This window comes from Oryzias melastigma, linkage group LG21 (assembly GCF_002922805.2).
Source record: "Oryzias melastigma strain HK-1 linkage group LG21, ASM292280v2, whole genome shotgun sequence".
Taxonomy (NCBI): domain Eukaryota; kingdom Metazoa; phylum Chordata; class Actinopteri; order Beloniformes; family Adrianichthyidae; genus Oryzias; species Oryzias melastigma.
The window spans coordinates 24,692,530-24,720,057 of NC_050532.1; the positions used below are offsets into that span (position 1 = coordinate 24,692,530).

Sequence of the window (27,528 nt, forward strand, 5' to 3'; positions counted from 1 at the left end):
CACAAAAAATGATACGGGTTCAGATGTTAAATACCTACCAGAACGTCAGAAACAAAACCAAGTCTCAAGATGAGACAACCTGATGCAGACTGAAAGTCATTAGCCGAAAGCGGAAAGTTTCAGATCCGGAAATTTCATGTTGTGGCTACTTTTATTTAAACTTTTAGTGTTCAGTATCAGCTTAAAACGTGTAAAAGGGGAATAAACGCTTTATTAAGCCAGTGGTCCATAACCTTTTTCAGGCCAAGGACCGCTCTGAAGTAGGCATTTTTAAGCTTCTGGTTTCTAAAAAACGTTTTTCAAAATAAAATGCTACTACGAAAAATTTTGAATAGTAAAAAAAAGTCTAAAAATATCAGTAGATATTTTTTATATGCATGATGAAAATTCAATGAAGCACAGTTGTTGGTTTGTAGAAGTTGTTTCTAATTTGAAAACATTCCTTAAAGGTAATATAACATGATCTTTTCCCATAGAATCCCATTTTAACACTCAATCCAGGCTCTTATTATCTTTCAGGGCAAAAAGATTAAACTGATTTGTTTGCAATTATTTCTAAACTGTCATCTTAGTTCATTACCACCTTCACATTTAAGGTAGAATTTAGAAATAAACCTTATTAACAAATGCACCCCTCTTTAGTCTCTAGCTTGTTAATATTGATATATATATTTATATATATATATAAACGTTTTTTGTCACGCTGGATTTAATTACAGCTTTATTTAGTTTCTAAGCTGGAATAAGATAAAAATGGTCCATTTAAGGACCAATAAGAGGACTGACCTGGAGTCACAACCCCCGTCATTTGAGGCACCTGCCGCCTCCAGCTGCAGCGTTTACCAGCCTTTTGTGACAGCAGACACCTGAGTGGGGATGATGGGGGCTGCAGTGGAATTTCAATGGGATGATCTCCCTGAGCCTGATGGGAGAAAAAGGAATCAAAGTGATGGGATGGGGTGGCGGGTGATTGCTGTGTTGTGAGTCTGACCTCAGAAGTCACGAATGTTTGGGTTCAGAACACAAATAAAGATTAAATTAGAATGTAGTTTGGATGAAAAGCTGAAGCTTTAAGGAAGATTCTGTGATTTCCCGAGTGGACTGTCCCTCCCCACCCTCACCACCACCATCGCTACTGCCGATGAGCAACAGATCAACATCTGTGTGGATTTCACTCTCTGGGTTTTATTCATGACAGGGAAACAACGTCATAAACAGATTTCACATGACTGTCTGGAAAGCATGTATTATATAAATGTCACACAATTTCTGTAATCGTCTTTTCTTCTCTGGTCTGATCCTTCAAAATGACAACAGAATCCATAAGAGAAATATTTCATTGTCATGTTTGTTCTCTGAAAAAAAGGAAAATTTGACTGTGACCCTGATTCCAAAAAAATCCTCTCAATTCATTGAGTCATGCAGTTCTGTCTTTGTGGCAACTCAAGTACATTTTAAATTGACTAAAGTTTACAAGACAAATATTTTTTTTTTTATATTTTGACCTACTCCCACCATAATTGGTACAAATGTTGACCACATTGTGACATTCAAAAACGGCATATGCAATCTTACTGCCTGACTCTTGAGAACTGCACCATGTTGAGTCAAAATTTGGTCATTTTAACAAACACATCTCCTGGGATTTCAGTCATGAGGTTGTTCTTTGGCTATTGGACAAATGCCGGACTGCACAGGAAGTCTTCAAACTGGGTCACAGAGACACGGAAATGCCGCAGCAGCGGGAGTGAAGCTCACCGTACCGGGAGAATCTCTGAATGATCTCATTAACCCAGACACGAGACGTGACCACTGATGGTTTGAGGAGGCATTTGAAATAAATAAATTTGGTCTCTAAGGGTCATCTGTATCTTCCGTGCATTGTAAATGAGATGTGCATTGATACCACTCCATGACACATTTGGCAATAGCTCCGCCCCCATGTGTCTGGGGCATGAAGCTTACCTATAAACACATTTTTGAGCAGTGTCGAGCAGCAAATTACAAATTATTCAGTGGTTTAGGGCGGTCATGAGGAAGTGGCGCTGGTTGTCAGGAAGTATCACCTAATTAGGTCAAGTTTGAGCCAAGTAAAGTTTAAAATCAAATTCTTAAAGTTAAAATTAACAGTCTTCAAACACATTTCCTGAAGTGTGGTTGTGAGGAATGATTAGACCTGCGACCTGTTGGCCCTCACCTGTTGGGTAGATTCCATTGAGTCCTTTGACCCCAAACCCAACCAAGTGGGTAAGAAAGGGATTTATAGATTACCTGACAATTATCAAGGATCCAAATCTAACTTAAATTTTCACATTAGTACAAAGTTACTCACAGCTAAAACTTGGTTTTGCAAGGATGCAGTTTGTTACCATAGTAACCGTAAGATTAATGGTGCAGAAAACTCACTGTTGCACGGGTTTGTCATAAAAATGTCTTTGTGGACTTGAGCTTTGACTTCAGGAGCAGGAACCATCTTGATCTTTCTAGCCTGCACACATCATCCCTCCATGGATCAACAGGTTCCAGGTTTTGTATTAGATGTCTATGAATAGCATCAGACTCTCGTGTGTTCCTGTGAGCTTCTACCAATGACATGCAGAAGTCTTCATCAGATGACCTGATTCTATGTTTTTTTTTCTCCAAAACACTGAAAAAAGCTCAACAATCTCATGGCAATTGACCTGGAGAGTCCCCCATTTGTGTTGAACAGTCACTCTTTGACTCTCGGACCTGCGTCCAGCCATGCTGTGACCCTCAGGGGGCGCTGTGCAACGCCACCTGCTATTAATGTTTAATTTCATGCGATGTTTCAGCGTTTGTATATAAATTTCATGAATTCCTCTTCCCACACGGGCTGCTGCTGCAGATGACAGGTACTCCGGCCTCATTAATATTTCTCGTGCGGTTAGAATAAGGTCACGCCGCTCTAACCGTCGGCTGTCTTGACATTTGCCGGCGCACCGCGGGGAATTCCCATGAGAGCGTCCCCTTCTGACAGGATGCTAAAACTGTGTGTGAATATTTTTGTTTTTTTATTTATGCTCTTTTTTTATCCTCCTCTTCCTCCAGGGCAATGTGACCTTCTCGTGTTCACAGCCCCAGCTGGTGGCCTGCACCTTTGTGAGCGCCAGCAGCAGCTTCCTGACACTCCCGTCACACGCCCCCGCCGCGGGGGACTTCTCCGTTCGCTTTCAGTTCAGGACCTGGAACCCAGACGGACTCCTGCTCTCGGCGCAGCTCGACCCCAGCCCCCAGAAACTGGAGCTGCAGATCAGCAACAGCTGGTTGCTCCTCACCCTCCACGGCGCCGGGGGGCAGAGGACAGAGGTGTCCGCCGGTGAGTTCCAACAAGCTTTCAGTGCTCTTCCTCAGAGTAAAGGATGTATCAGAGCTATAAAGACATATTTGTTTCTATCATAATAATTTAAATTAAATTTAAAGTTATTTTGTAAGAAAAAAACATTCAAAGCTGCTGGATCTCTAACAGAAAGTCTGCAGGCTACAAAAGAAGATGGAAAACAGGCGTTTTAGTCCAAAAGATGTTTCGTCAGTGAGATCATCATCCAGGCATGGAGCAGATCTGAAATGACACACCTGGGACAGAGCTATATTGATTTAATATTACTATCATTATTGACAAAGATAAAGAAATCATCAATACAAGCTTCCTTGAGCATCGCAAAAATAACAAAAGTAATATTTGTGACTGGAATAAAAACTTAATAGTAATAAATTCTGTTAGAAATATGTATTTTTGATCCGTCCATTTTTAATGGCCTTCCAAAGTCTTCTACCCCTTTCCACCCTCTCATATAAAATATTCTCGCTCCGCCCCTGTGACAGACCAACAATATGACTCTACTAGACTCAGTGAAGTTTCTGAGATTCAGATCTAAAAAAGTTCTGCACAAATTTTCTGATCAGACAGAGGAACAACTTTATTTTACATCTGGAATCAGAATTTAAAAAATTTAGAAAGTCAGTGCACCTGTCAGGCGCAGTGGTGGTAGTGTGATGGTGTGAGGCTCCATCATTTTCTGTTATTATTGTTCTGCACCAGAACAACGATCCAATCTGTCCAAGTTCAAACTTTTCTGCAAAGAAAAAAAAAAAGTTTCTTGCAGACTTGGGATGTATTCAGGTTAGACACATTTGGTTCTCTTGAAATGAACCTGAGTTTGTTTCTCCTGATAATCCAGAATGAATTTTCGGTCTCAGTAAACCCAACCTGACCCTGGTCCGGGACCAGGAAAGACTCTCAAACTCATCTTTCAAGGTGGTCTCTCTTCCAATCGCACTGAGTTTTCTCAGTCTGAATACGTTTCATGCTTGGAGCGAAAAAACTGAACAACTGAACCAAAACAGCCACCGTAGCTGGTGGTCACGGGATATAATCATAGTAGGAATAACGCAACTGATAAGACGAAAACATATGTAAAGCAACAATGGCTATTTTATCAGACATAAAAAAGGTCCAGCTTTAGCATAAATTGATTTTATTTATTTTTTGGTCTAATGTATTTGGTTTTAAGGAAAATTCAGAAAAATGTTTTTTAAATCACTTCAGATAAGAAGACCTCATCTGACATTCAGTGTTCAGTTTGTAAAGGTTCTCGCTGAGAGCAAACCACCCAGTTTATAGAACAGAACCGTTGGGTTCTGAGTAAACCTTCAAAATAAAAGAGAATCAAAGAAGTTTGACTTTAATCGGATCAAAACGGACCTAAGAAAGGATTCGGTTCGGCTGTAACCTGACGCAGGTTTGATGGAAATCATTTGTCCGTGTTTTTCTGTGGGGGGGGTTCTTGGAGGTCACAGCTGAATTCATTATCGAGCTGAAGCTCCGATAGCATCTCGGTTACAAATTCAGGCGGTGAGGAGACGCATTATCATATCAAACAGACGGAGAGAAATCCCTGAGATCGGCGCTGATCCGGAGCGAACGTGCCTCCCTGGTGGGGGGGCCGGTTCCTTAATTACAGCAGGATATCGACGCTGTGAGGCGGGTGGGGGGGGTGCTCGCAGCAGCTGGAGGCTTCTCTGTGATGGATGCTCTGAAACACAAGCAAGCTGTGAGACGCAAACTGAGAAAACCGGACTCGCCGCTGATAAATCTGCGTCCCGCCGTGCCAAACGGCGGATAGAGGGGGGGGCTGTCAGGGTCGTCTGAAGTGGAAATGCAAGCGTGTTGCGGACAGAGGTGTCACATTATCGTCGGAACCTGAGCTGTGAAATCCTGACTTTTTGATGCAGCTTTTGTTTCCAGCAGGAAGGAGGTGAGAAATCTCATTCTCACCTTGCTCCGCCTCTTCCTGCTTGCCTCTGACAGCGGCGCAGAGGCTAAAGCAGGTGGAGACGTTGGGGTGACCTCTGGGGCGACCCTGCAGGTCTGTTTCGGGGTTTGATGGTGAGGGCGCAGCCTCACAAGTGTCCCCCTCAAAAAAATGCGGCGGTTTCTGATCCTCACCACTATTTTTTTTTCACCCTTCGTCGCTGCGGCTCCATGAAGATGAGCAGCTTTAAGCACATGCGTTCTCCGTGGGAGATGTGGAGGAATGGCGCTTCTGGCTCCACTCAAAGGCTCTTCAGAGCTGGAGCAGCCCTCAGGATGTCAAACAGTTCGGCAGCAGCGTCCGATTTATTTAAAGCGATCATGAGCTCAGAAACTCCAGCAAAAAACACAGTTCATCTGAGCGAGGATCCGGCTCAGGTGGGCGTGTCCTCTGTTCCATCAGAATGTGACCTATGACCCCCTTTAAGAACTGTGGGAGTTTAAAGAGGTGAACTCACATGAGCGTCACATTTAAACAGGTTTTATGTTTCGCTAAATTGGTCCACATGACACGTTTTAGTTGAACCAACTGTCTCCATGGCAACCCGAGTGTTTGTTTATCTCTGATTTTCCTTTTGACTCAGTGTTTCCATTTTTCATGCCCTCATGACATAACGTGTCTGAGGCTCTACAAATAATTAAATTATATAAACTCATTAAAGTCACGTTACCAGCATGGTCTAAAAAAACATATTTTTAAAATTAAATATTACTTTATTGCTGGGGCAGTTGTGGTGCAGAGGTAGAGCGGTTCCACTGATCTGGAAATCTCAGGTTTGATTCCCACCTTCCCATGTATCAAAGTGTCATTGAGCAAGACACTGAACCCTAAATGTCTCATGGTGGTTTCTGGTTGGCACCACTTATCATATATAAAGAACTGGACTCTTGAAGCCAGCATGATTGAGTCCAATCTTCCTACCAGGCTTTAATTGTTGGACAACACTCCTTCATGGGAGACCACGCCCTCTTTATGCAGGCCCAAAGGGCTAGACAAAAACTGACAAGTAAAAACTAATTAGAAGCTGAAAAAAATACAATTTATGAAAACACTTTGAAAAAAAAATGGGTCTTGAATATTCTATATTATCCTTTTTACACTGGAGCTGTTGCAGGCAGTAGCATTACAACACTCGCTCTTTAAACGACCATAACTCTAAATGTTTAAGTAATTCCAACTGTTTCCTCCCTTTTAGAGTCAGATAGTTTACATTAAGTGTGTAAACACTTCGCTACTGTAAAGTGTTGCTTATCAGTGCAAAACTGGTTTTCTTTGCTTTCAGAATCAGCAGGAGTTTTGTTAATTACGAAAACAAGTTGAAGAGATGGTAATTCCAAGAACATCAAAACTGGAACTAATTCTTTGCTGTTAAAGATGAAAAAACTTCTAAAATCTGAAGTCTGCTTGGGATGTAAATTCAGGGGTGTCTAAATCCAGACCTCGAGGGCCAGTGTCCTACATGATTTCCATACAACTTGTTATTGAAGCGCCTTTTTGGCTAAACCAGAGGTGCCCAAATCTAGGCCTCGAGGGCCGGCTTCCAGCTGTTTTCAAGTAATCCTGCCTTATCTGCTGCTGATTACCTGGATCAGGTGTGTTTGACCAATAAGGAGCTTCAGTGACAGGTTGGTTGGAAAGCATGTAGGACATCGGCCTTCCAGGCCCAGATTTGGGCATCCCTGGGCTAAACACATCTGATCCAGGGAATCAGCAGCAGATAAAGCTGGATTTCTGGGAAACCAGCAGGAGGCCGGCCCTCTTGAAGCCTGAATTCTGACACCCCTGTATGGTATACCCTGTGGAAAAATGGTTACGTTTACAATCAGGAAGCAGCTTTTCCAGCTTTTGTATTTTTGAAAGAAGTTTTCTTTTTTCATCAAATATGACTGCTCTGGTCAAACAGATTTGGCGCTGCTTTTAAAAAGGCGTCTTTCTGCTGTTTGCAGGTCACAAGGTCAACGACGGACTGTGGCACTCGCTCAGTCTCGTCTGCAAGAACCTGCAGATCTCTCTGAGCGTGGACGGCGACCCCCCCTCCAACATTGATCTTTGGAAACCGGTGAAACTGAAAGGCAGCTTCTTCTTCGGAGGTAAGTTCTGCCGTCGTCATCCTCGCCAACATCATCTGCGACCACAGCTGCTGACCTCTGTCTGTGTGTAGGCTGTCCTCCCAATGACTGCCGGCTGGAGATCCCGGCCTTCCAGGGGTGCATGCAGCTCATCTTCATTGACAACCAGCCGCAGAGCCTCAGCCTCGTGCAGCAAGGGTTGCTGGGAAGTTTTAACGAGCTGCAGTTTGACATGTGCAACATGAAAGACAGGTGAGCGGGTTTGAGCTTCAGTTCTGGCAGAAATCAGGCGTCTGAACTTGAATGTCAGAGCAGATCCGGGCCGGCGAATCAGCGGCATTGGTGCCCCCCCTCGAACCCACACGTTCGTCACTGACAAACAAGCCGAGCGAATCGTCCAATTAAAGCTTAGCAGAGGCTCCGCGGTGCCTTCTCCAGCGGAGGGCCATGCTAATGAGACGCCTCCTCCCGCCCTGCGCTCCTCCTCATTATCCAGCACAGACGTGGGACCCGGCGGACCTGGGGGGGCCCCTGAACGTTTGTAAGAACTTCCACTTCCCTGGTGTTTTTCCCCGGGGGAGAAGCCCTCCTTTGTCAGATTCCGGCGTCTGCTCCGAATCCAGATTGTTCTCAGCTGGAGGAAAAGCAAACACGATGGTGCTGCTCTGTCAGTGAGGGAGGGGGGCACCACAGGAACAGACAGAATGATGGAGGACGTTTTCTTTTCCCAGGCGAAGGCAGAGTTAGCTTTGCTGTTGTTGGGTCACCTCAGAAGTATAGACGGGGTAGAAGTGGACCGGCGCCTCTCGGTGACTCCCGTTTCACCCCGGCGGCCCCAGGGATCCTAAGAAAGGAAGTTTCTACCGTGACCGTTGGAGTGCAGCATACAAATGCGGCGTGACAGTTTCTGTTGAAGCAGCGGTGGGCGTGGCCTGAACAGCCTCAGCCTGGGGAGGCATGAAACAAGCTTTGGACATAAAAATACCACAGCTTAAGGAGAAACCGCTCTTCTTCCTCGGTTTTAAGGCATAATAATAAGAAAAAAAAATCTGCAGTCATGAGTCGCCACAAATGAGGTGAGCTGAGGTGAGAGCAGGTGGACGCCACTTCCTTCGGCGGCCTTTCTGAGTAGAAAAGTCAAACCAGGTTGAACTTTGACCATTTAGGGACACAGATTTGGTAGTAATGAATGGATGACATTCCCTTTTGATTCATGTAGGTGCCATCCATTTAAAAATCAACCATGAAGGCGAAATTAATGATTGGAATACACAGTCAAAACTCGCTACGGCTAACCCTTAAAGAAACTATTTCTGACGCCACTACAGCTTTAAATGCACCTTCAATTGGAGGGGCAGGGAAAGAATTTGGATTCGGCCGAAATCTTTCATATATCAGAGTAAAGCTGTGAAAGAAAAAGCCTGAAGCAAGATTCACCAGATTTAAACAGCTGCAGGTGGTGGACGTGCCAGTATCGTGTGGTAACATTTCTTCACATGATAAACGTGTCACATGCACATAGCATAATAACATAGTATAATTGTGCATTTACAACGGACGTGCCTGGCGTAGCGGAGGTGTCTAGTTTAAATGAAAAGTCAATTGGGCGTGTTAACCAATCAGGAACCCAGCAGTTATTAGATTAAAGGGTAGAAAAGAGGTTCAATATGGCCGCTAGATGTGAGGATTTTCATCCTGAACTTCTATCCATTTCCTTAACCCGCTGGGGCCGCGGGATTACCATTGGGCGTAGGCGTAATGTACCCTTGACATGTCATCAGCTTGTCATGGAACTGACTGCTAGCAAGCTCTGCTCCCCAGGCTTCGGCGGAGCTAATAGTGATCGCCGCTGCCCAGGCACCTGGCAAGCTAGCAAGGTCTACTGCCCATGCTACGGGTTCCTGGGCAGCGGAGCTTGTTCTGCCTGCCTGCCGACGGTTAGCTGCCTGGAAACGCGGAGAGCCGCCGCCGTTGCTCTAGCTTCATGGGCTTATGATGTTTTCTTATTTTCATCAAGACAATTTTTATTTTCACCCTCCTGGGTTTATGCTCAAACTCGGCAACAGACAGAAGGAGGCAATGTTTAAAACAGCCCTCAGGTGCAGCTATCGCTGTACAAGTTAGGTACATAGAACACGGAGAGACTCTGAATGATCTGCTGAACCAAGACACGGTGACATTCTTGACACCTCTGTAGAACTCTCCAAAACATATAAACCTAGGTTATCCGATCAACATCATCCATGTTTTCCATGATGTGGCAAGGAATTAATTCCAGAAGAACTATGGTGGCTGCTCCGCGGCCAGGGCATCAAGGCTATAAGCATTAAATTTGACATGTGTCAAAAGAAAAGTGGCAGACGCGAATTTGACGCACCTGCTGCTTTCGATGTGAACACACCGTAAGACGTCCAACGTCTTCAGTGATCAAATATCTTTGACAGGGGTGATGCAAACGAAACTCTCCTCCTGATTCTGGAAGAAGTGTTGAATGTTTTGTGAGACGAGAATCAGAAGTCTCCAGAAAACCTTTCGCAAAGCCAGAATTTGTTTCCTCAACTGTGATTCTGGCTGAAATTAGAGGCTTCATTTCTGGACTCCATAGGAACTGCAAGTCCAGGTGTTCCTAAAGAGATCTTCAGGACATATTCCTCCAAAAATTGTCAATAAAACACACAATATAGAGAAGAATCATATGGGGGTCTCCCTGGAACAGACGCAGCGATTACTCAGTCCAATAGCTGCAGGTAAAGAAGATCTCCTGCAGCAGTCAGCGTGGTACCCGCAGGCAACAAGTCTTCTGCTGCGTTAACTCTCATGGCTTGCGGGCGTGAGGTGAGGGAACTGTGATCGGGGGTCTCTGGATCTTCTTCCTCTCAGAACAAACTTCAGACTCAGTGACCTGAAATCTGTCCCTCTGATAACACATGAGCCTCCACCAAAGCTGACCTCAACCAAAGAAGATGCCTGTCGGTTCTGTCACGAACAGGAATTTTGATGACAGCTGTGTGAAGAGAAGGATCAGCAGACAAACATCAGCTGAAAGGTTCCCTGTGTCTCCAAATGGACCGGAAGCTCTTGTTTGGTTCTGTTCCAACATCGTCCAGATCAAAGACTTATTTCAGAAGATTAATGTAAAACCTAAAAAATAAAACTCTCAGCGTAAACATCGAAAGAATTAAAGTCAAGTGCGTCTGGTGGGATTTTCTGTAGGAGAGAAGGGTCCAAATGGAGGTTCAATTGGATCACATAGAAATATAAAGAAGCATGGTGAAATATGTAAAGAAATATTTAGGCCGAATCTGTTTTCTTCCCCTACCCTTACAGCGTTTTATTTACATTTAGCCCTCCAAACTGACAAATATGGAAAAATTATGTTTTCAAATTGGATGTTATTACCCCTCAATGACATCATCAATAGTTGCCAGTCAACTACATTAGCGCGTAGCTGCCAGCACTTGGAAAATACATATCGTTTTATAACCTGAAAAAGTCATGCTAAAAGAAAAATTATTGATTAAATTTAGATATAAACATCTGGGCTTCAAAGCACACCCATGTGAAGGAATGTGTTTCTAGTCCACAGCACATCACGACGTAGTTCACTGGCGCAGGGAAACACCCAGCCAATTTTGGAAACTAATACAGCTCCAAATGCCCTAAAATTGGAGGGATAGGGAGAAGCCGTGCAGTGTTGAGGCAAACGCGTGCCTCAATGTGGGCGGAGTTAGCACAATGCATATCACCCACTGAATGTGGGCGGCTTGCCACCGCAATTATCATTTTCTTCGCATCTTACAAGTTTCCATGTGCAAAATTGTCACCTACTGTAATCGGAAGTGTATTTTGGGACAATTAAATTTAGACTTGCCATGTACATATTTTATAATTTGGGAGAAGATTAGGTATTGTGATTCTAGGATAGTTACACTCTTGCTTTAAGAATTTATTTTATTTTGAGAAAAAAAACCCTTTTAATATATGGTTACAGGAACAAACAAAGGCAAACTGAACAAACAGTGATGTTTTTGTTGCGAACAAAACGGCTCTTGGAGACCCCTCTTTGAAATGAACTTTGTTCCTTCCTGGGATCCCTGTTCTTTTTAATTGTCCTTCACCCTATCTTACATCTTTTTCTCTTCAAGCTGCTCATAATTAGTCATAATTGCTGAGCAGTTGTTGCTGCTGCTTATGTAAAAGACTATCAGAAAGAGCGACAGGTGCAACACGAAGAGACGACATCAACTCAAAAAAGTAAAGAAAATAAGTGACATGGGGGGGGGGGGGGTAAAGCAAAACCTGGAACCATTTAACTGATAATATGAAAAGATAATTTAGAGTCTGCAAGAAAACTCTTCCATCTAAAATCGGCTCCACAACCAACCTGCACCTGAGAACTGAGAGAATCTTCTCTAAAACATAATTACAGATAGAATGAACCAGATCAGGTCCTCAAAGCTGAGGCACTTTGCATTTCTGAAAGCTTATGTTAAATATATAAAAGCTCCAATTGACTTTGTTATTCGCTTAGCATTTGAAAACAACAGTGGAAGTGTCTTTAGGATACCCAATATGTGTTTTTCTTTACCATTGGAAGTGCTCACAGCTGAATTTGTTGAAGACACACTTAAGCCAGTAGCAACCGAACGTTTTCTAAAACTGTTCCTTTAATCAAAGTTGTGGACAGTTGGATGACGCAATCTGCAAGTTCAGCCATGTTTGTGAGCACTTTAAAAATGTCTGAGTGAAAAATGCTTTGTGCTTAGTTCCATTTATTATTTTTTCTTTAAATCATATTTTTTTCTAAAATTCATCAAATTGATTCAGAATCTTATGATGGATCATAATCGATGCATCTAATGCATCCCCCACCGCTACTTATGTCTTTTTGTTTTGCTTCAGATTTGTTTTGGATTACAATTATTGAGTTTTAGCTTAGCATACTTAGCCATGCTAGCACCACCTCTTCACTCTGAAGTAGCGGTTAGCGTTAGCCGTCATTAGCAGATAAGAGTTAAATCTTTCCGCGTTGATACTTGTTTCTGCAGAAAGCTTGCGTGACACCTGAACCTCACCTGCACATGTCAGTCACGAACCTTTTTGTGATCCTAAGGGAACTTCGTTAGCCACCGAGCTGGTCGTAGAAATTGACACAAATGTAAATTAAAATCCATAAGACTAAGTCAGACCAATTATCACATTTCAAACCAGCTATCAGAAAAGATTATTCTATAATGAGTGTGATTCTTGTAATTAACTGATAATCAGTGGAGTTGCTAATTAATTTTCTTGTCAGTTAACTAATTGAAAATCTCCCCATTATTTTGTCTTCGACTGTGAGACCTGTCAGGGTTTTTGCGGCGGTCAGCACAAAATCGCAGAACCGAGACGAGCCGATGTTCTTCAGCACCGGGACGCCGCTCGCTTCTCTTTGTCCTCCTCCTCGTCCTCCTCATCGTCTTTGTCCGATTGACGGCTGGTTCTGCTGACGTCTGATGTTCCGTGGAAAAAATATCCCAAACGAGAAGCCCTCTTCTTCCAAACGCCCTAACCTTCAGAAAATGCCCATTAGCGGCATCTAGGATCAGAAAATTTCAAACCCCGCTCGTCTGAATAATAGTCCCTTCCTTGAGGCTCCTAAGGTTTCACGTAATTGCCCGCCTTTCTGGCATGCATCTATAATTTCAGACACTTCATCTTTCACCTATTAACTGCAGCACAGCAGCCCAGCCGCAACATGGATAGGGTTGCCTCCGTCGCTTTAATTACCGCCGTGCTATTTTCTGTTGTTGTGTCCGCAGCTGCCCTTACAGGAATCGCAGCAGACGGCGTGCTTAAGTGCAGAGCAGCCCAAAAAATCAGGTGTAATTAGACTGAGAGAAGAGGAGATTAGCTCTGATAAAAGTTAATTTTCTGCTGGACTCTGGGGTCGTTAAGTAGGCCGGGGGAAGAGAAATGACAGCTAATATCAGGCCTGTAATCAGTCTCTCATGTCATGTCCTCACAGCGGCGCAGGACGCCGCCTGGCTTCACAGACCCCCACCGGGGCCGTTTTTCAAGGAAATAACTGAACGTTTTTCCAGACGAGTCCCTCCGCAGCCAGGAGGTTCGAGCGCCGAGCTGCGTCTGTTATTAAAATGCTGCCGTTTGTGGAGGGCGGAGAGGCCTCCCGGTGCTGCCGGGATCAAGATGGAGGCGTGGTTTCTGTCACACAGCAGGTCTGCTGCACAACAGCGAAGGGAAGCAACCGAGGCGTTTGTCAGAGGCGTGACGAGTCCATCACGAGAGCGCCTGCAGAGAGCACCGCAGTGAGGATTAATAACAGCGTCTGATCAACATCTGTACGACTGCGCGCCGAGAAAGCGGGAACGCCGGCGCACAGAGGGAAGTCCCTCACCTCCAAGCCTGCAGACGAGTGGAGGGAATAATTATGGAGGGACTGAAAGCAACACAGATGTTGGAGAAGCCACAAACCATCACAGACACACAAATCAAAGCTGTGTGGATTCAAGCTAAAAATTTAAAACTGCTGCCTTTTTTTAGACATCATAACATCAAAACATCGCTATGTGCATTGTTTTGTCTATAAAAGATATTTAAGCATTTCAATTGTAAAGAAAATAACCTAAAAGCTAAATTATGCCAAAAGTTTTTTAAATAAATGACATAGCTGAAGACAAAAAGAAGCAAGTGTTCATGGTTTGTGGGTTAATGAAGTAAAAATATATACAGTTGTGGACAAAATTGTTCATACCCCTCAGTTAAAGAAGGACAAACCCACAATTCTTACTGAAATCACTTGAAACTTCCAAAAGTAACAATAAATACAAATGTATTGAAAATTAAACAATCAAAATCAGCCATCACTTTTGAATTGTTGATTAACATAATTATTTAAATAATCGTGATGAGTATCGTATCGCCAGACTCTTGTCGATACACATCCCTGTTCATTATGTTAAAGTGCTGCATAGCTGGTGCAAAATTGCTTTGCACCACTTTAGAATCCACTGGAATTGTGTTGATGTGTAAACAGTTGATCAGTTACGGTAGTTGTTGTTAATAAGTTTTAAGACCCCTGTAATTTTAGCTTCATCTTACATTTTGGCTCTTAGTGCATGTGTCTTTTCCTGTGGTGAAAGCTGAGTTTTGGAGATGTTCTTCTGAACATGCGTAATGTCTTTCTACAGGTGCCTCCCTAACCTTTGTGAGCATGGAGCCAGATGTTCTCAGACGTGGAGCTCTTTCTCCTGCGACTGCTCGGGAACGGGATACTCGGGAGCCACGTGTCACACCTGTAAGCACTTCTTCTGCCTGAAAGCCACCACAGCGGCTGCTGCTCTTTGAATTTCAAACATTTAGCGATCCTGGGAGTTTTTTTTATTTGGGGGGAGGCTTTGTGTTGTTTTTCCGCCACACACTAACACAAGCGTGAACTTCAGAGGCTCCCAGCATGTCAAAGGCTTCCCTTCCAGGTGACACTTCCTGACATCGCCTTCATCTCTACAGAGAAGGGCTGCGGCTGAATGCTGATGTCAGGTTGACACGCTGCTGTGTGGTTCCTGGGGAAACATGGCAGATAAGAGCCTCTGCTGCATCAAAAACAGCTTTTGTTATCCACACGGCTGCAGACTGACGAGGTTTCAACTCAGTTTATGCAGAAACGTTTCAGAACAAACATCATCAGACGAAGCAAAATGAAAATTCTGTTTGACTTGGATCGTTTACCTTTAGTCCGTCACATTTATCTGTACAGTTTATTGGAATTGAGATGTGGTTCTTTTAATTGTTAGAAAAATATACTCAAAAAAAAAAGATGGTCCCAAAAAAGAAAATATATCTCTGTAAGAAGTGGTGTCCACCAATTTAGCAAACACCACCCTTGACCCCTCCCACGGGCCAAGTAAATAAACAAATTTTTAACTTAACTTTGCCAATACAATTCTGAACACTGTTAAATCAAAAATGTGAAAATATTTTGAGCACAATTTTTACTTCTGGAATATGAATATAGGCTTAATATGGAAAAATTGTACAAGAGAGGAAAAAGCAGAGTTGACATGTGATGTCACTTCCTGTTGCTGACAAGACAGATTCAAAAACAAAGTTAGGTTGATGTCCTGCAACTTGTGACGCTGCTTTGTTAGATAAACCAAGACAGCTCTTGGGTTAAAACAACTGACTGTCCCTGAGAACTGGAGCGAGTGAATGTGATGTCATCTATAGAAAATGGTTAACTTCTGGCTCCAACACAATAAAGTCAATTCAGTCGCCATTTTTTCTTGATAAGGATGCCGCCATGTTTGAGCAAGACGTCATAAGTAAGCAGTGATTAATCAGAGTTGTTTAGTTACACCACACACAGATTTATCCACAGACAGCAATGTGTTATAATCTAGACCACTCTGAAAGAGCCATTTGAGTTGATTTCTCGCTGACTACAACTCAGTAGGAGCCACAACGCCGCACAATAAGTTTGAAGAGACCCCCCCCCCACCTACTTCTAAAGAGGCATCTGATTGGCTAGCTTACAACTTGGTCAACTTCCAATCAAGAAAATATATTATGGGGAAAAATTAGGATTAATTAGAACATGTTAAAAAAAAGGTTTTAGAGCAAGAATGGTTATTCTGACAACAAGAATGACTGAGTAATAGCTGTTTAGAATTTTGTGTTCTTGGAACTAGCTGCTACTTCCTGTTTTGAACATGAGGGGGGAGGGGTCACTTAGTCCAGTTTTCATTGTATAGTCATATGAATTTTCTTGTGTGATTAATTAATCATGACTTGTAATTAGTTAATCTGATGAATTGATTTTCAGCGCAATTTTTGAATGTAATGATTGCTGTAAAAAGCCTCATTTTGAGATATTTTTAAGAAAAACAAAACACCAACAAAAAAACACACACTAGGTTCAGAGTGCTCTAATTTAACACATAAAAACAAAAGGAACACTTTTCAGAGGAATCCAAAAAATATTGTCCACAAACGTCTTAATACAATAATATATATGTTGACAGACATTCCACAGTTTATCATTTGATGCCATCAGTCCTCCATGTACCCCATTAATTTATGATAATGAATACTCCTCAGGTTTTATCCTTTACATAACAGATAATAGCTGCAGCATTGTGGACTTGTTTTGTGTTTCTGTTAAGAACTACAAAATCGTGCATTGACGACATCACAGCAGTACACAGACATCAAGATGTGCACTGGGAGTAATGTAAGAGACGTTTTCAGTTGAGTTGGACCTCTAATTTTATATTTGAAAACAGAAAAATAGTTATTGATAAAAAAAAATAGATTAATGGAGTACAAAATGTCTGCATTTAATTAATTGTGACTAATGCAATGATTTCACACCTCTAATTCAAAAACACAGAGGATGCAGAGGGAAACAGTGGAAACTATTCTATACAAAAACAATAGGAGAATCCGTGAAGCCTCTGACCTCTTAACAACTGTCCATGCAGGAAGCTGCAGTTTCAGTGAAGAAGAAACTTTCATTGTAGCAACTTTGTGACATCGACAACCTCTAGAGCTCACAGGGTGTGGCTCAGTTTGTTCTTTAACCTGAGAATGAGGTATTGGAAATGGGGGACAGGGGTGCAGTAAAGGAAATGGGAGTAAACGAGTTGAAGGGGGATTACAGAATAGGAAGGGATATTTTTTTTTTTTAAAAAGAGAGACAATTAGCTGAAGATTTATCATTTATCTTGTCAAATATAGATGTTTTTAAAGAGGTTGGGTCTGTCCACAGACACACTTGACGATAAGACTCAAACTAAACCTGTAGGACAGAAAGAAGGTTTATTCCTCTAACCTTTTTCATGTTGAAGCTTCAGTATTGAAAGCTGCTCCTCATATTTGAGCTCGACATGAAAATCTGGTGCACAAATGTCGTCACACTTTCATAACACCTTCATGATTCTGCTTTAATTTAAACCGTGGTTTCTTCCAGAGTTGAAACTGCTTTACGTTGTTTGCAGTTGGATGAATGTTTTTTTTTCTTTAAACATTCTGCTGATGCTCGTTCTTTATCCTGACTTATCATTCTCTGCTAAATTCTGCTGAATCAGCAGTGTGACTTTCACCCCCCTTCCCTAAAATGTGACATTAACCTGGGTGTGATTTCTGCCGCTGTGGCGCCGATTCATCCGTTAAGTGCTTGTGAGATCTCAGAGGCAGCCGGCACAGAAACTGGCATGTGAGAAGCGCGTTCAGAGAGGGGACCGTATCGTCTCTGGACCTAATTTATCTCAAGGTTACATCAAAAGGAAAAATTGTGAGGAAAAGTATTCTGAAGAGATGCTGCGGGGAGAATGAAACGTGAAGATGGATGCAAAGGGCAGGAGAAAAAGAAAGAGACGGACAAATGCTTTGAAATAAATAAAAAAGAGGAGATGAATTCTTTGTAGAATAGATGTGTTAATCTAACCATGTAAAGTGAGAAATGCAGAGGGGGTGATTTACCTTTAAAATCACACAAAGTTTAAAAAATGTCACAACAGTAACAGGAAAGACAAAATAAGGACGTCATCATTTCCCTCATAAGAACACTGAACGTTACTCTGCAGTTGTGACAGTAGCGCTAAAGCAACCATACAGTTATCTTCATGATGATGAGGATATTTTTATACCTCTGTGGTACAGAAAATATAAAAGTTTCCTTAGCAACCGATCCTTGTGCTGGCCCCGCCTACTTTTCCAAAACAGTGATTATCAAATGGATGCAAATTACTTTGGTAAGACTTTATATTTATGTGAAGGTTAAAGCTGCTTTCACACCAGATGCGATTCACACGGCTGTGGTGTCGAGTTGTCGAAGGAGGGAGCCCCCCAGGACAGGTCGTCAGCCTATCACAGAGCCTGTGGAGATGGAGCAATCAATCCGGCTATGCTAGCCAGCCACCCTGTGGACAGCTAGCGAGGCCTGCTGCTCAGGGTCCGGTAGAGCCAGCAAGCGCCGCCACATCCAGGAGCAGGAGAGACTGAATGATCCGGTGAACCCAGACATGGTGACGTGCTTGCCGGCACCTCTGTAGAGCTCTCCAAAAAATTACCCCAAGCTACTCGCTCAACATCATCCATGTTTTCAATGATGTGGCGACAAGTGAAGTCCAAAATAACATTGGCAGTAACTTCTCCTACATGAAGCCTGAGCGTCAAGGACATTATAGGGCAGGAGTTGAGCAGTAAATTTGACCGGCGATGAAAGAAGCGGCCAACACGAATTTGAAGCACAATTGTGAATGAAGTTCAAAAAATGTATTTTCTGCCATAAGATCCACAACATTGGATTGCAACAAATGCTAAAATAAACAATAACGTTTTAAAAAATTTAGACTAAAGAACTAAACCAGAGAAAAAACTGAAAATAGCAACGGATAGAGGTTTGACCTACAAAAAAGTTCAAGTTTGTTAAAGGATCACATAGAAACTCAAGGGGGCGCTGGTCATTCTTATCAAAAGGTGCCAAGGTGACTAACACCTGAAGTTAGGGACCTGTTCAGAGAAAGTTTTTCAACCGCTTTGATGTTTTATAAACTTTTTTTTTTTTTAATACTCTTGATGACTTTCAATTCATAGGGAAAAAAAGAGAAACCGAAAACAGAAAACAAGAGTGGAAGTGTAGGTGGATTAAATTTCAATCTGAGAGGCTGTACGTCTTTTAGTATCGCCAACAGTTTTTAAGTTTCTGTCTCTCCGCTTCTCTCCTGCACCTGTATAATTCATGGTCATGTTTGGATTTCCTCGCCGTGAACGTGCACATAAACAGCTGATAAATTTGGCCTGTAAACAACTGCAGAGACTCGCTCGTTTTTGTTTCCCCGCTTCTTCGCCGCCATTTCCTTTTGTCACAGTCCAGCGTCGCTCCATCCTTTCAAAAAGTGAGAAAATAAGGACATTAAATTTTCATCGACTCTTGTTCTGTTTCAGCTTTGTTTTCTGCGCTCAGCACTTTCTGCTGCTGCCGGCGGCGGCGGTTTCTTTGCTTTCTTCAACACTTTTTTTGCTTTATGTGTCATTAACCAACACCAAACATGACTTTTGAATGAAAGCAGCCAAAGTAAAGAGTATTTTCTTTATTTCTCACTTTGATGTGTCATGTGGAAGCAGGTATTTGGAAAATGTTCTCCCTTTGTGTCATCTTTAGATGAACTCAAAGTTCAACAGAGAAACGATGGAAGTGATCCATAAAGCAGCGATGTCGCCGTTCTCACACTAACCTCTTTTTTTTTTAATGATGCCATCTTGTCATTCAATGACCATCATTTACTGCAAAAAAGGAACACTTGATAAAGGAATTTCAGACATCTAAAAATTTACAAACTGAGGCCTGAAAAACTGAGAGGAAAAAAAAAAATTTTTTTTAAATTAGGTCTAATGCTACAAAATTACCTCAAGATCATTTATGTAAAAGATGGAAATGAGCTAAAGAACTGTGCTAATAAATGCACTGTGAAAAAGATAAATCCTCATTTAAACAAATGCTAAGGGAGCTTAAAGAATATAGGCTATGATTTTATTAAAAATACAAAATTGAAGATCAGCCAAAGTGTGGATTAGCTTAAACAAATGAAAGACATGCTGAATTACTCTGGAAAACTTTATCTGCTGATTCAGCAACAAAAAGCTTTAAAATGTGGAAAAAATTATGCACTGAAAGGATATTTAATATTTAAAAGTTTAAGAAATGTGGACGTTTTATTTTATGTTTACATTTTTTATTTGTTTTATTCAAATATGTTGTTGAGGATTTGAATGTCATTTTTTAATGACGGCTGAAATAGTTTGAACTAAAAAAGACAAATTTTATGGGAAGTTAAAACCTTTTGATTTGCTTCAATGTGCTAAAAGCTGAACGTCTCATGAAGATGTTAATGTTCTGCAAACCAACCTGACCTTCGCCATCTAAAAATCTTAAAATCTGTCAAATTACTTGAATAAAAAAAAAGAGAAAAAAAGACTGAAAATTAACAGATAAAAAAACTGTAAAAGAATAAAACACTAAATTAACATCTGGAACTTGATAGAAAGTTAAGTATACATGGAGATTTTCTAAATATACTTTGTTGGAGTTTCAGGTTTATTTTGTAAATTATAAAAAAAACAAAACAAATTCAGAATTTCATTTTTATTTAAAATTGTGTTGAGTTTTAGAGGAATTTAATTTGATTTCCCAGTGAAAGCGGAAATAATGTTGAGTAAAAACAATATGTTTATGACAATTTAAAACATTTTTTGCTTTAATGGGATAAAAGCTGAACACACCACAAAATGTGGACATTCAACAAACCAAGATGACCTTAAGTGCTATCTTTGCTGATTTTTTTATTACAAGTTTAAAAACTAAGAACTGTTAATCAACAGTAACATTTTTCAGGTAAAATCTGCAAATATATTCTGGGAAAAAACAAATATACTGCATTAAAAGTTAGAAAGTGGGGGAAAGTTTAAATGTGTATGGAGACTTTCAACAACTTTTTCTTGTTAAATAAAGTATTTTTGTAATGTTTGGAAGAAACAAACTGTTAAAAAGGGGGAATTTCATACGAAATAATAGATTTTGTTGTTTTAGAGGACTTTAATGTAACTTCTCAGGAGAAAATAAAATAGTGTGGAGTAAAAATACAAAGTTTATGAAGATTTAAAACATTTTCATTTGTTTCAGTGGAAGTTAAAAAGCTGAAGGTCTCATAAGAAGTAGCACAAACCAAACTGACCTTCTCCGTTCACTCTGTTGAATTGTTCATGAGAAGTTTTACAGTGAGGAACATGAAAAACTCCTCTTGTTGTGTTCTATTCTGTTGTAAACGTGGCTGTAGATCTGTGGTTTGAACTGCTGGTTGGGAGTTCAAATCCCAGCCATGATGCTTTGTGTGTTTGTGGGCGGGGCCTCTAAGCTCAGATTGTCCTCCGTTGTCAGAAACCTTGAAGACTATTTGGATAAATCCTCTGCTTGGTGACTAAATGCAAATATTTGTAGAAGAATATTTAGAATTCGGCCCCAAGCCGTACTCTGCCCCCCTGCTGTGGCCGTTTTGAAATATAAACCAAAACTCCTGGTTTCTCTCTTTCAGCCATCTACGAGTCGTCCTGTGAGGCCTACAAGCTCAGCGGCAGCTCGTCGGGCTTCTACTTCATCGATCCAGATGGGAGCGGCCCCCTGGGGCCCACACAGGTTTACTGCAACATGACAGGTGAGATCATTGGAGCCCTTGTGCTTTTTACGACCTTTGCAGCCTCACTATGAGGGTAAGATCCTCAAAGCGGAGGGAGAAAAAAGGTGTGAGGTTTTCAAACGCCTGCCTTTCACGCGCAGATTCGATGCTCAGCCGCCTCAGTGTCACTGTGTTTGTGGTGCATCCCGCCGTGAAGATTAATTAAACAAGTTATCACGACGCCAAATCGAATCATGCAGGCGTGCTTCTGTTAAAAGGGTATCTCGTGCTCTGGAGTGTCACAGAGAGCAGCCGTGCAGGAAAAGATTACAACTTAACAAGCTTATGGATCTGAGGCCCCACCCCCCCCACGTTGCCAGAGGCCTCCAGAGGCTGAAATTTTCTGTGGAGCGTTAAAGTCAAAAGGGTTAATCCCCTGCGGAGCATCAATCAGCGTTTGTGTGTGCGGGGCGGACGGCCTGATCTCATCAATGCATGATGGACGAGCTAATGATCCTCACAAGTGTTTGTGTTTATTCTAAAGCTGATTGACATTGGGATCTCTCAGGTACCAGTTGGGACTTTGGCCACCTTCGGTGTCCTGCTCAGAACTTGAATGTCACCTAGAAACCAGTGATGTGTTACTTGAAGGGAAATTGAGTTTTTAACCTTGTTAACTTATTCATAGGCTGCTTTTTACACACTGGAGGACATCATGAGTGAGCATTTCCATTTTAGAAGCTGCAGGGAGCCGAGTTGTCCCCTAAATGCAACAGACTGGAGAAGCTCTGCGTCCAATTTGAATTCAAAACAATGCAGTGAGGCAACGGAGGAGGGGAATGAGTCCCCACGAACAGGAGGAAACGTGAAGCACAAAAACAACCAAGAAGAATCTGCAGCCGCTCAGGTCCAACATTCCTTATAATTTTTTTGTGTCTGAGAAAACACAGAAACTCACGGAGTGTTCCTTTGACCATGGGGAGCAACACGTGGTTACATCTGTATTTCAAATGTCTGAAATCTCAGATCTTAACAAGTCACGTAGCTTATTAAATCAATCAAAATACATCACTAATTCTCATCAAATTATGTTTTAAATAAGTGATTTGCAACAATAATACTAGCTGGGTTTACATGAACACAAGTAATTGGAATTAACATTTGATCAAAATAAAAATGTGTTATTTAATGTGTTCTGTGTTATTCATTCGGATCTAAATTTCTTTCCGATTGTGATAGGTAGGTTATTCTGATTGTTGATTCAATCTCGCTCCTTTCTTGAGCACTTTATTAGTTTAAGTTTGCCGTTTTTTTTTTACTTTCCTTTTTTGTGTTTGAAAATAAAACAATCAACTTATGATGTGTACCCCCGCACCTAAAGCAAAAATTTACAACAAGTAGCCCTGGCCCTTTAGCCATCTTTTACAGTCTGAAGTCTTGTCATTGACTGTATAAGGGAACTGGACTGGGCATTCTATAAAAGAAGTACCTGCTGGCTGCAGGAAGCCAAAAACTTCCACAGAGATGTAAGCAGATATTAGTTATTCGTGCTATTGGTCAAAATAACCATTCTACCTCTGGTACTTTTTTCAGTTTTTTTTCTTATTGCAAGTTATTTGCACTGTTTAATTCTAATTCAATCTTTGATCCAATTAAAGACATTTTGCATAAGTACACGTAGCTGATGAAAAGTTCTGGAAGTGGGTCCTGCTCCTACTGTGGTCTGGGTGGGGGTCATGGTCTGTAAGACGTGAAACATGTACAAATTTGAGCAGTTTTTACACTTTAAATCATGCACCATTTTGAATTAGTACTTGTACTCTTCATAAATTGCCTCTTAAATGTTCTTTCAATAATTATTATCTGTGAATAAAAATACTTGGAAAGTGATACCAAAATAAGTGTAAGTCTTCTGCTTGGGAACTTCAATTTTACCTGATTTTGCCGTCAGTTCTTGCTTCTCCAGTAATTGTAAACCTTGTCCAGGTTGGTTGATTCATTTGATTCAATTGCAAAAAAACTAAAAAATCACATTTCATGCTCTGTTGTAAACTGTATAAATGACATTCCAAAATGTGGCTGGCTAAATCACAGGTGAGTGAACGGTGACCCCTGGGCAGGGCTTGAGAAGCGCGTCCTAGAGGGCACTGCGGCCTGATCGGGCTCGGATCCCTCGGGCAGGAACCAGAAACCCAATAGCAGGTTCTGTGGCAGAACGACAGGGTCAGATAGGGCGTCTTGGTCTCGCTTCCGTTCAAGGAAGAACGGGACCAGCTGGACCTCAATAAACGCTCCACTGAGCCGAAGTGGTCCTCCGCTGGGGACCCGGTGCACAGCCGAGCCTGCAGACCTTCTCTGCTGACAAGCAGAGTGTGCACAGCAGTGCGTTGAGTGTAGTTAAACACACATGTGCAATGACGCATGTATCAGGGGATGTTCGACTTGCCATTTTGTATGTCAAATCAAGTGACGCACTTCACAGAGAGGATTACTATTCGCTGAAAGATTTTTAAAAAATATATATATCTTTTTATTTTTCATTTATTTTTGATGGCCCATGATCTATCCACATGTCCTTGATTGACGTAATGAGCACCCATGGGTTATGTTATTTATGTTTTTTTTTTTTTAAAGTTCAGAATAACTTTTATAATGTAGATAGATTTGATGTGCGCAAAGGGCGGTGGAGCAGTGCGCATAAAAGGGAGTTTAGCTTGGGTCAAAAGAAGGATAAAAAAAAAAATCTGAGAATAAAAAAAAAAACAAGTTTACATCTGCAGTTCTTTTTATGTCCTCCATCTTTACAAAAATGCTACAAGACGATGTTTAAAAACCTTTTCATTGGAGTGGGTCCTTGAAACTTTTCATCAGATCTTGAAAGTTTCTCATCCTAGTTAGTGATTTTGACATATATGACTAGAAACTGATTACTTCAGTTTAATAGATGAAAAAAAATGTTTCTATTTTCATCCTTCATGTGAACTTTGATTAAAGTGAAAATATATTTACTTTCAGCTGAATTGTCTGAAGGACCCAACAGGCAAAGTTCTGACTCTGGAGATGGTTTCCATCTGCAGCTGTCTGAGGTTTCCTGCTGTTTCCTCCTCCACAGGGTTATTGTAAAGATGATCCACTTTCTGAGTGTGATCGTTCTGCAGCGGATCAGCCGCAGCTTGACCTCGATTAATAAATCAATTAGACATGTAAATAAGAGTAAGCCAGACAACCTGAGAAGAATAATCATGAAGTGGAGGAGGATTTTCTCTGGTGCAAAGCAAACATCAAGTCCTCATTCTAGAGAGAGAGTGGAATCAGGATGGCTTCCTGTAAACATAGAAATGATTTCAAAGAGAAAGTGGCTGAAATGATCCTACACTGGTATCTTCAGGATACGAGGCATTTGTTTGATTGTTGCCTAGAAACTGGACTGTATATTTGGTTTTTAGAGGTGTAAAACATTTATGTGCGATGTGACACCATCAGCATGCAGCGCTGTTGATGAGGCAAATGCTGTACATCAGGGGTATGCACTTGTTTGTACCAAGGTTTTTACTGAGGGCAACAAAAAGGTTTTCCTCTACATTTTATCTTAACATTCTGTTAAAGTATGTATTTAAGTATGTTCTGATCCTCATCTAAATCTCAACACATAATACACATAAGCAGACTGTTTATCACAAGACATGACTCAGATCAGAAAATATTTTATAACAAATTCATGCAGAAATCCAATTAATCCCAAAGAATTCACATTCTTTTTCTTGCAAACGTATTTATTTTTTTTTTTTATGAATGTGTAAGTCTGTTTTTTACGGTGGCCCTGAAGTGTAAATAACATCAAAAAAATCACTCAACGCAAAAACATTTTAAAGATCACAACCACAAACATTATCCAATCAGCGATCTCGCTTAGTAATTCATTCATTCATTCATTCATCTTCTTGTCAGCTTCTTCTCTTTCGGGGTCGCGGTTGTGCCGGAGCCTATCCCGGCTACTGAAGGGCGAAGGCGGGGTTCACCCTGGACAGGTCGCCAGTCTGTCACAGGGCCTCAACCACACACACATGCACTCCCACATCCACACCTAGGGGCAATTTAGAGTCACCAATTCACCTATGAAGCATGTTTTTGGACGGTGGGAGGAAGCCAGAGTCCCCGGTGAAAACCCACGCATGCACGGGGAGAACATGCAAACTCCACACAGAAAGGTCCTCGAACCGGGCCCTTCTTGCTGTGAGGCAAGAGCGCTAACCACTGCGCCACCGTGCAGCCCATCGCTTAGTAATGACCTTTTCAATTTTTTAGATGAAACTGGAAAAGGTAGATACCATGGGACATTGCAACAGAAAGTTATTTGACATGAAACAATACTACATATCATCATCCAATCAGCGATAGTACATACCTTTTCTAGTTTCTCAATGTGCTTCATTTTTCTATAATTTGATTTTGTTTTCTGGAAATTACATTCATATTCCAAAATGTTTTTGGTTTTTTTCTATTTTAGGTAATGGAAATTTGTTTTGTTTTCTAAATGCTATGCTGTTTTAAAATATTTTTTACTTCTTTTTTTATTTGTTGTGATCCTTCAATCCTTTTTTACGTGACAAGTGATTTGTTGATGCATTTTTCTCTTCAGGGACACCGTAGATGTTGTTTTATATTAAACCGATGAAAAAGAAGGTGATGGAGGCAATCTTCTTCTGTTGTCTCTCAGTGTATTTATTAGGAACAAAACAAGTTCACAGCTTTCTCAGCACACAACTCCAAACTGTTACACCACGAAACAACAAACACTACTTCATATCTGGCAATGAATTACAAATCACATGTTCAACTTTACAGCATTAAGTAAATAAAATATCTTAACACCCCCCAAGTAGTCACACTGAATAAATCCAAACTAAATGGATGTCACCATAATTGACCATATGAATGTGGAGCTCTGTCACTGTAACAGACACTGAACATGTCTGCAAACTTCCTCAGTTTTAAGACAAAGTCTCCTGCAACAGTATGGGTGCTGCAGATTTTTGGGTTGTCTGGGACCTTGGGAGGGTGTGGAGAGGAGCGGCTACATCTTAAGGGAACTCCAAGTGTGTCTTGCAGTTCCCTTGAGGCTCATACAGCTACCCTCAGGGGCCGTTATTAAAATGGAACTTACCATTGCTGTGGGTGTGGTACGTGTACGCCTCTCTTTTGACACACGTCAAATTTACTGCTCGATGCCTTGACGCCTTGGCTGCGCAGCAGCCACCGAGTAGCTTTGGTTTATGTTGAAGAGAGCTCTACAAAGGCACCAAAAAGCACGTTGCTGTGTCTGGGTTCACCAGATGATTCAGAGTCTCTCCCGGTGCTGTGAACTTCACTCCAGCAGCAGCAAATGGGGGCGCAATTGCTCCTGCTCTATGTGCTCTGTGACAGGCTGGCGACCTGTCCAGGGTGTATACCACCTTCCCCCAAAACTAACCAGGAAAGTCTCCAGCAACGTCGTGGCCCCAACGGATTAAGAAAATGGATGGAAAGTTCATAACAAAAATCCCTGCATTGAGTAGCCATATTGGATTTGTTTTTCTACCTTTTGATCTAGTCACTGAATATGGAACATGTCCAAAGCTCAGCCTCTGATTGGTTGACGCAGTGCCGCGCTGCATCCAAAATAACTGTCCTTACGAATAGCTATGGGCTGTCTGCAGAGGAAAAATGGGAAAACTAGTATGGGGCGCAGAAGGGTCATGCACTTGAATAGCACCAACAGAATGTTTTTTTTTTTTGAAAAATGAAAAATTAATACAACACGTCTGCATCCTACTCTTTTATCCTTACTTACCCTTGCATATTGTGTAAGCATTCACTTAGACCTGTCACTTGCAGTATGCCTGTAGAAAAAATGTGCATGAACATTTTTCCTCTACAAGCTAATCCAGCAGTCTAAAATCTTCATATTTCATGTGG

General features: G+C 41.5%; 1 protein-coding gene across 2 annotated transcripts in view; it reads left to right on the forward strand.

The window, feature by feature from the left end:
- cntnap5a (contactin associated protein family member 5a) overlaps window positions 1–27,528 on the forward strand; it is a 163,705-nt gene that overhangs the window by 84,653 nt on the left and 51,524 nt on the right. For both annotated transcript variants that reach the window (XM_024286056.2, XM_024286055.2), the window contains exons 8-12: window positions 3,070–3,337; window positions 7,280–7,423; window positions 7,495–7,654; window positions 14,593–14,699; window positions 21,493–21,612. In XM_024286056.2, coding sequence (XP_024141824.1) covers window positions 3,070–3,337; window positions 7,280–7,423; window positions 7,495–7,654; window positions 14,593–14,699; window positions 21,493–21,612 — 799 coding nt within the window. The remainder of the gene's footprint in view (window positions 1–3,069; window positions 3,338–7,279; window positions 7,424–7,494; window positions 7,655–14,592; window positions 14,700–21,492; window positions 21,613–27,528) is intronic.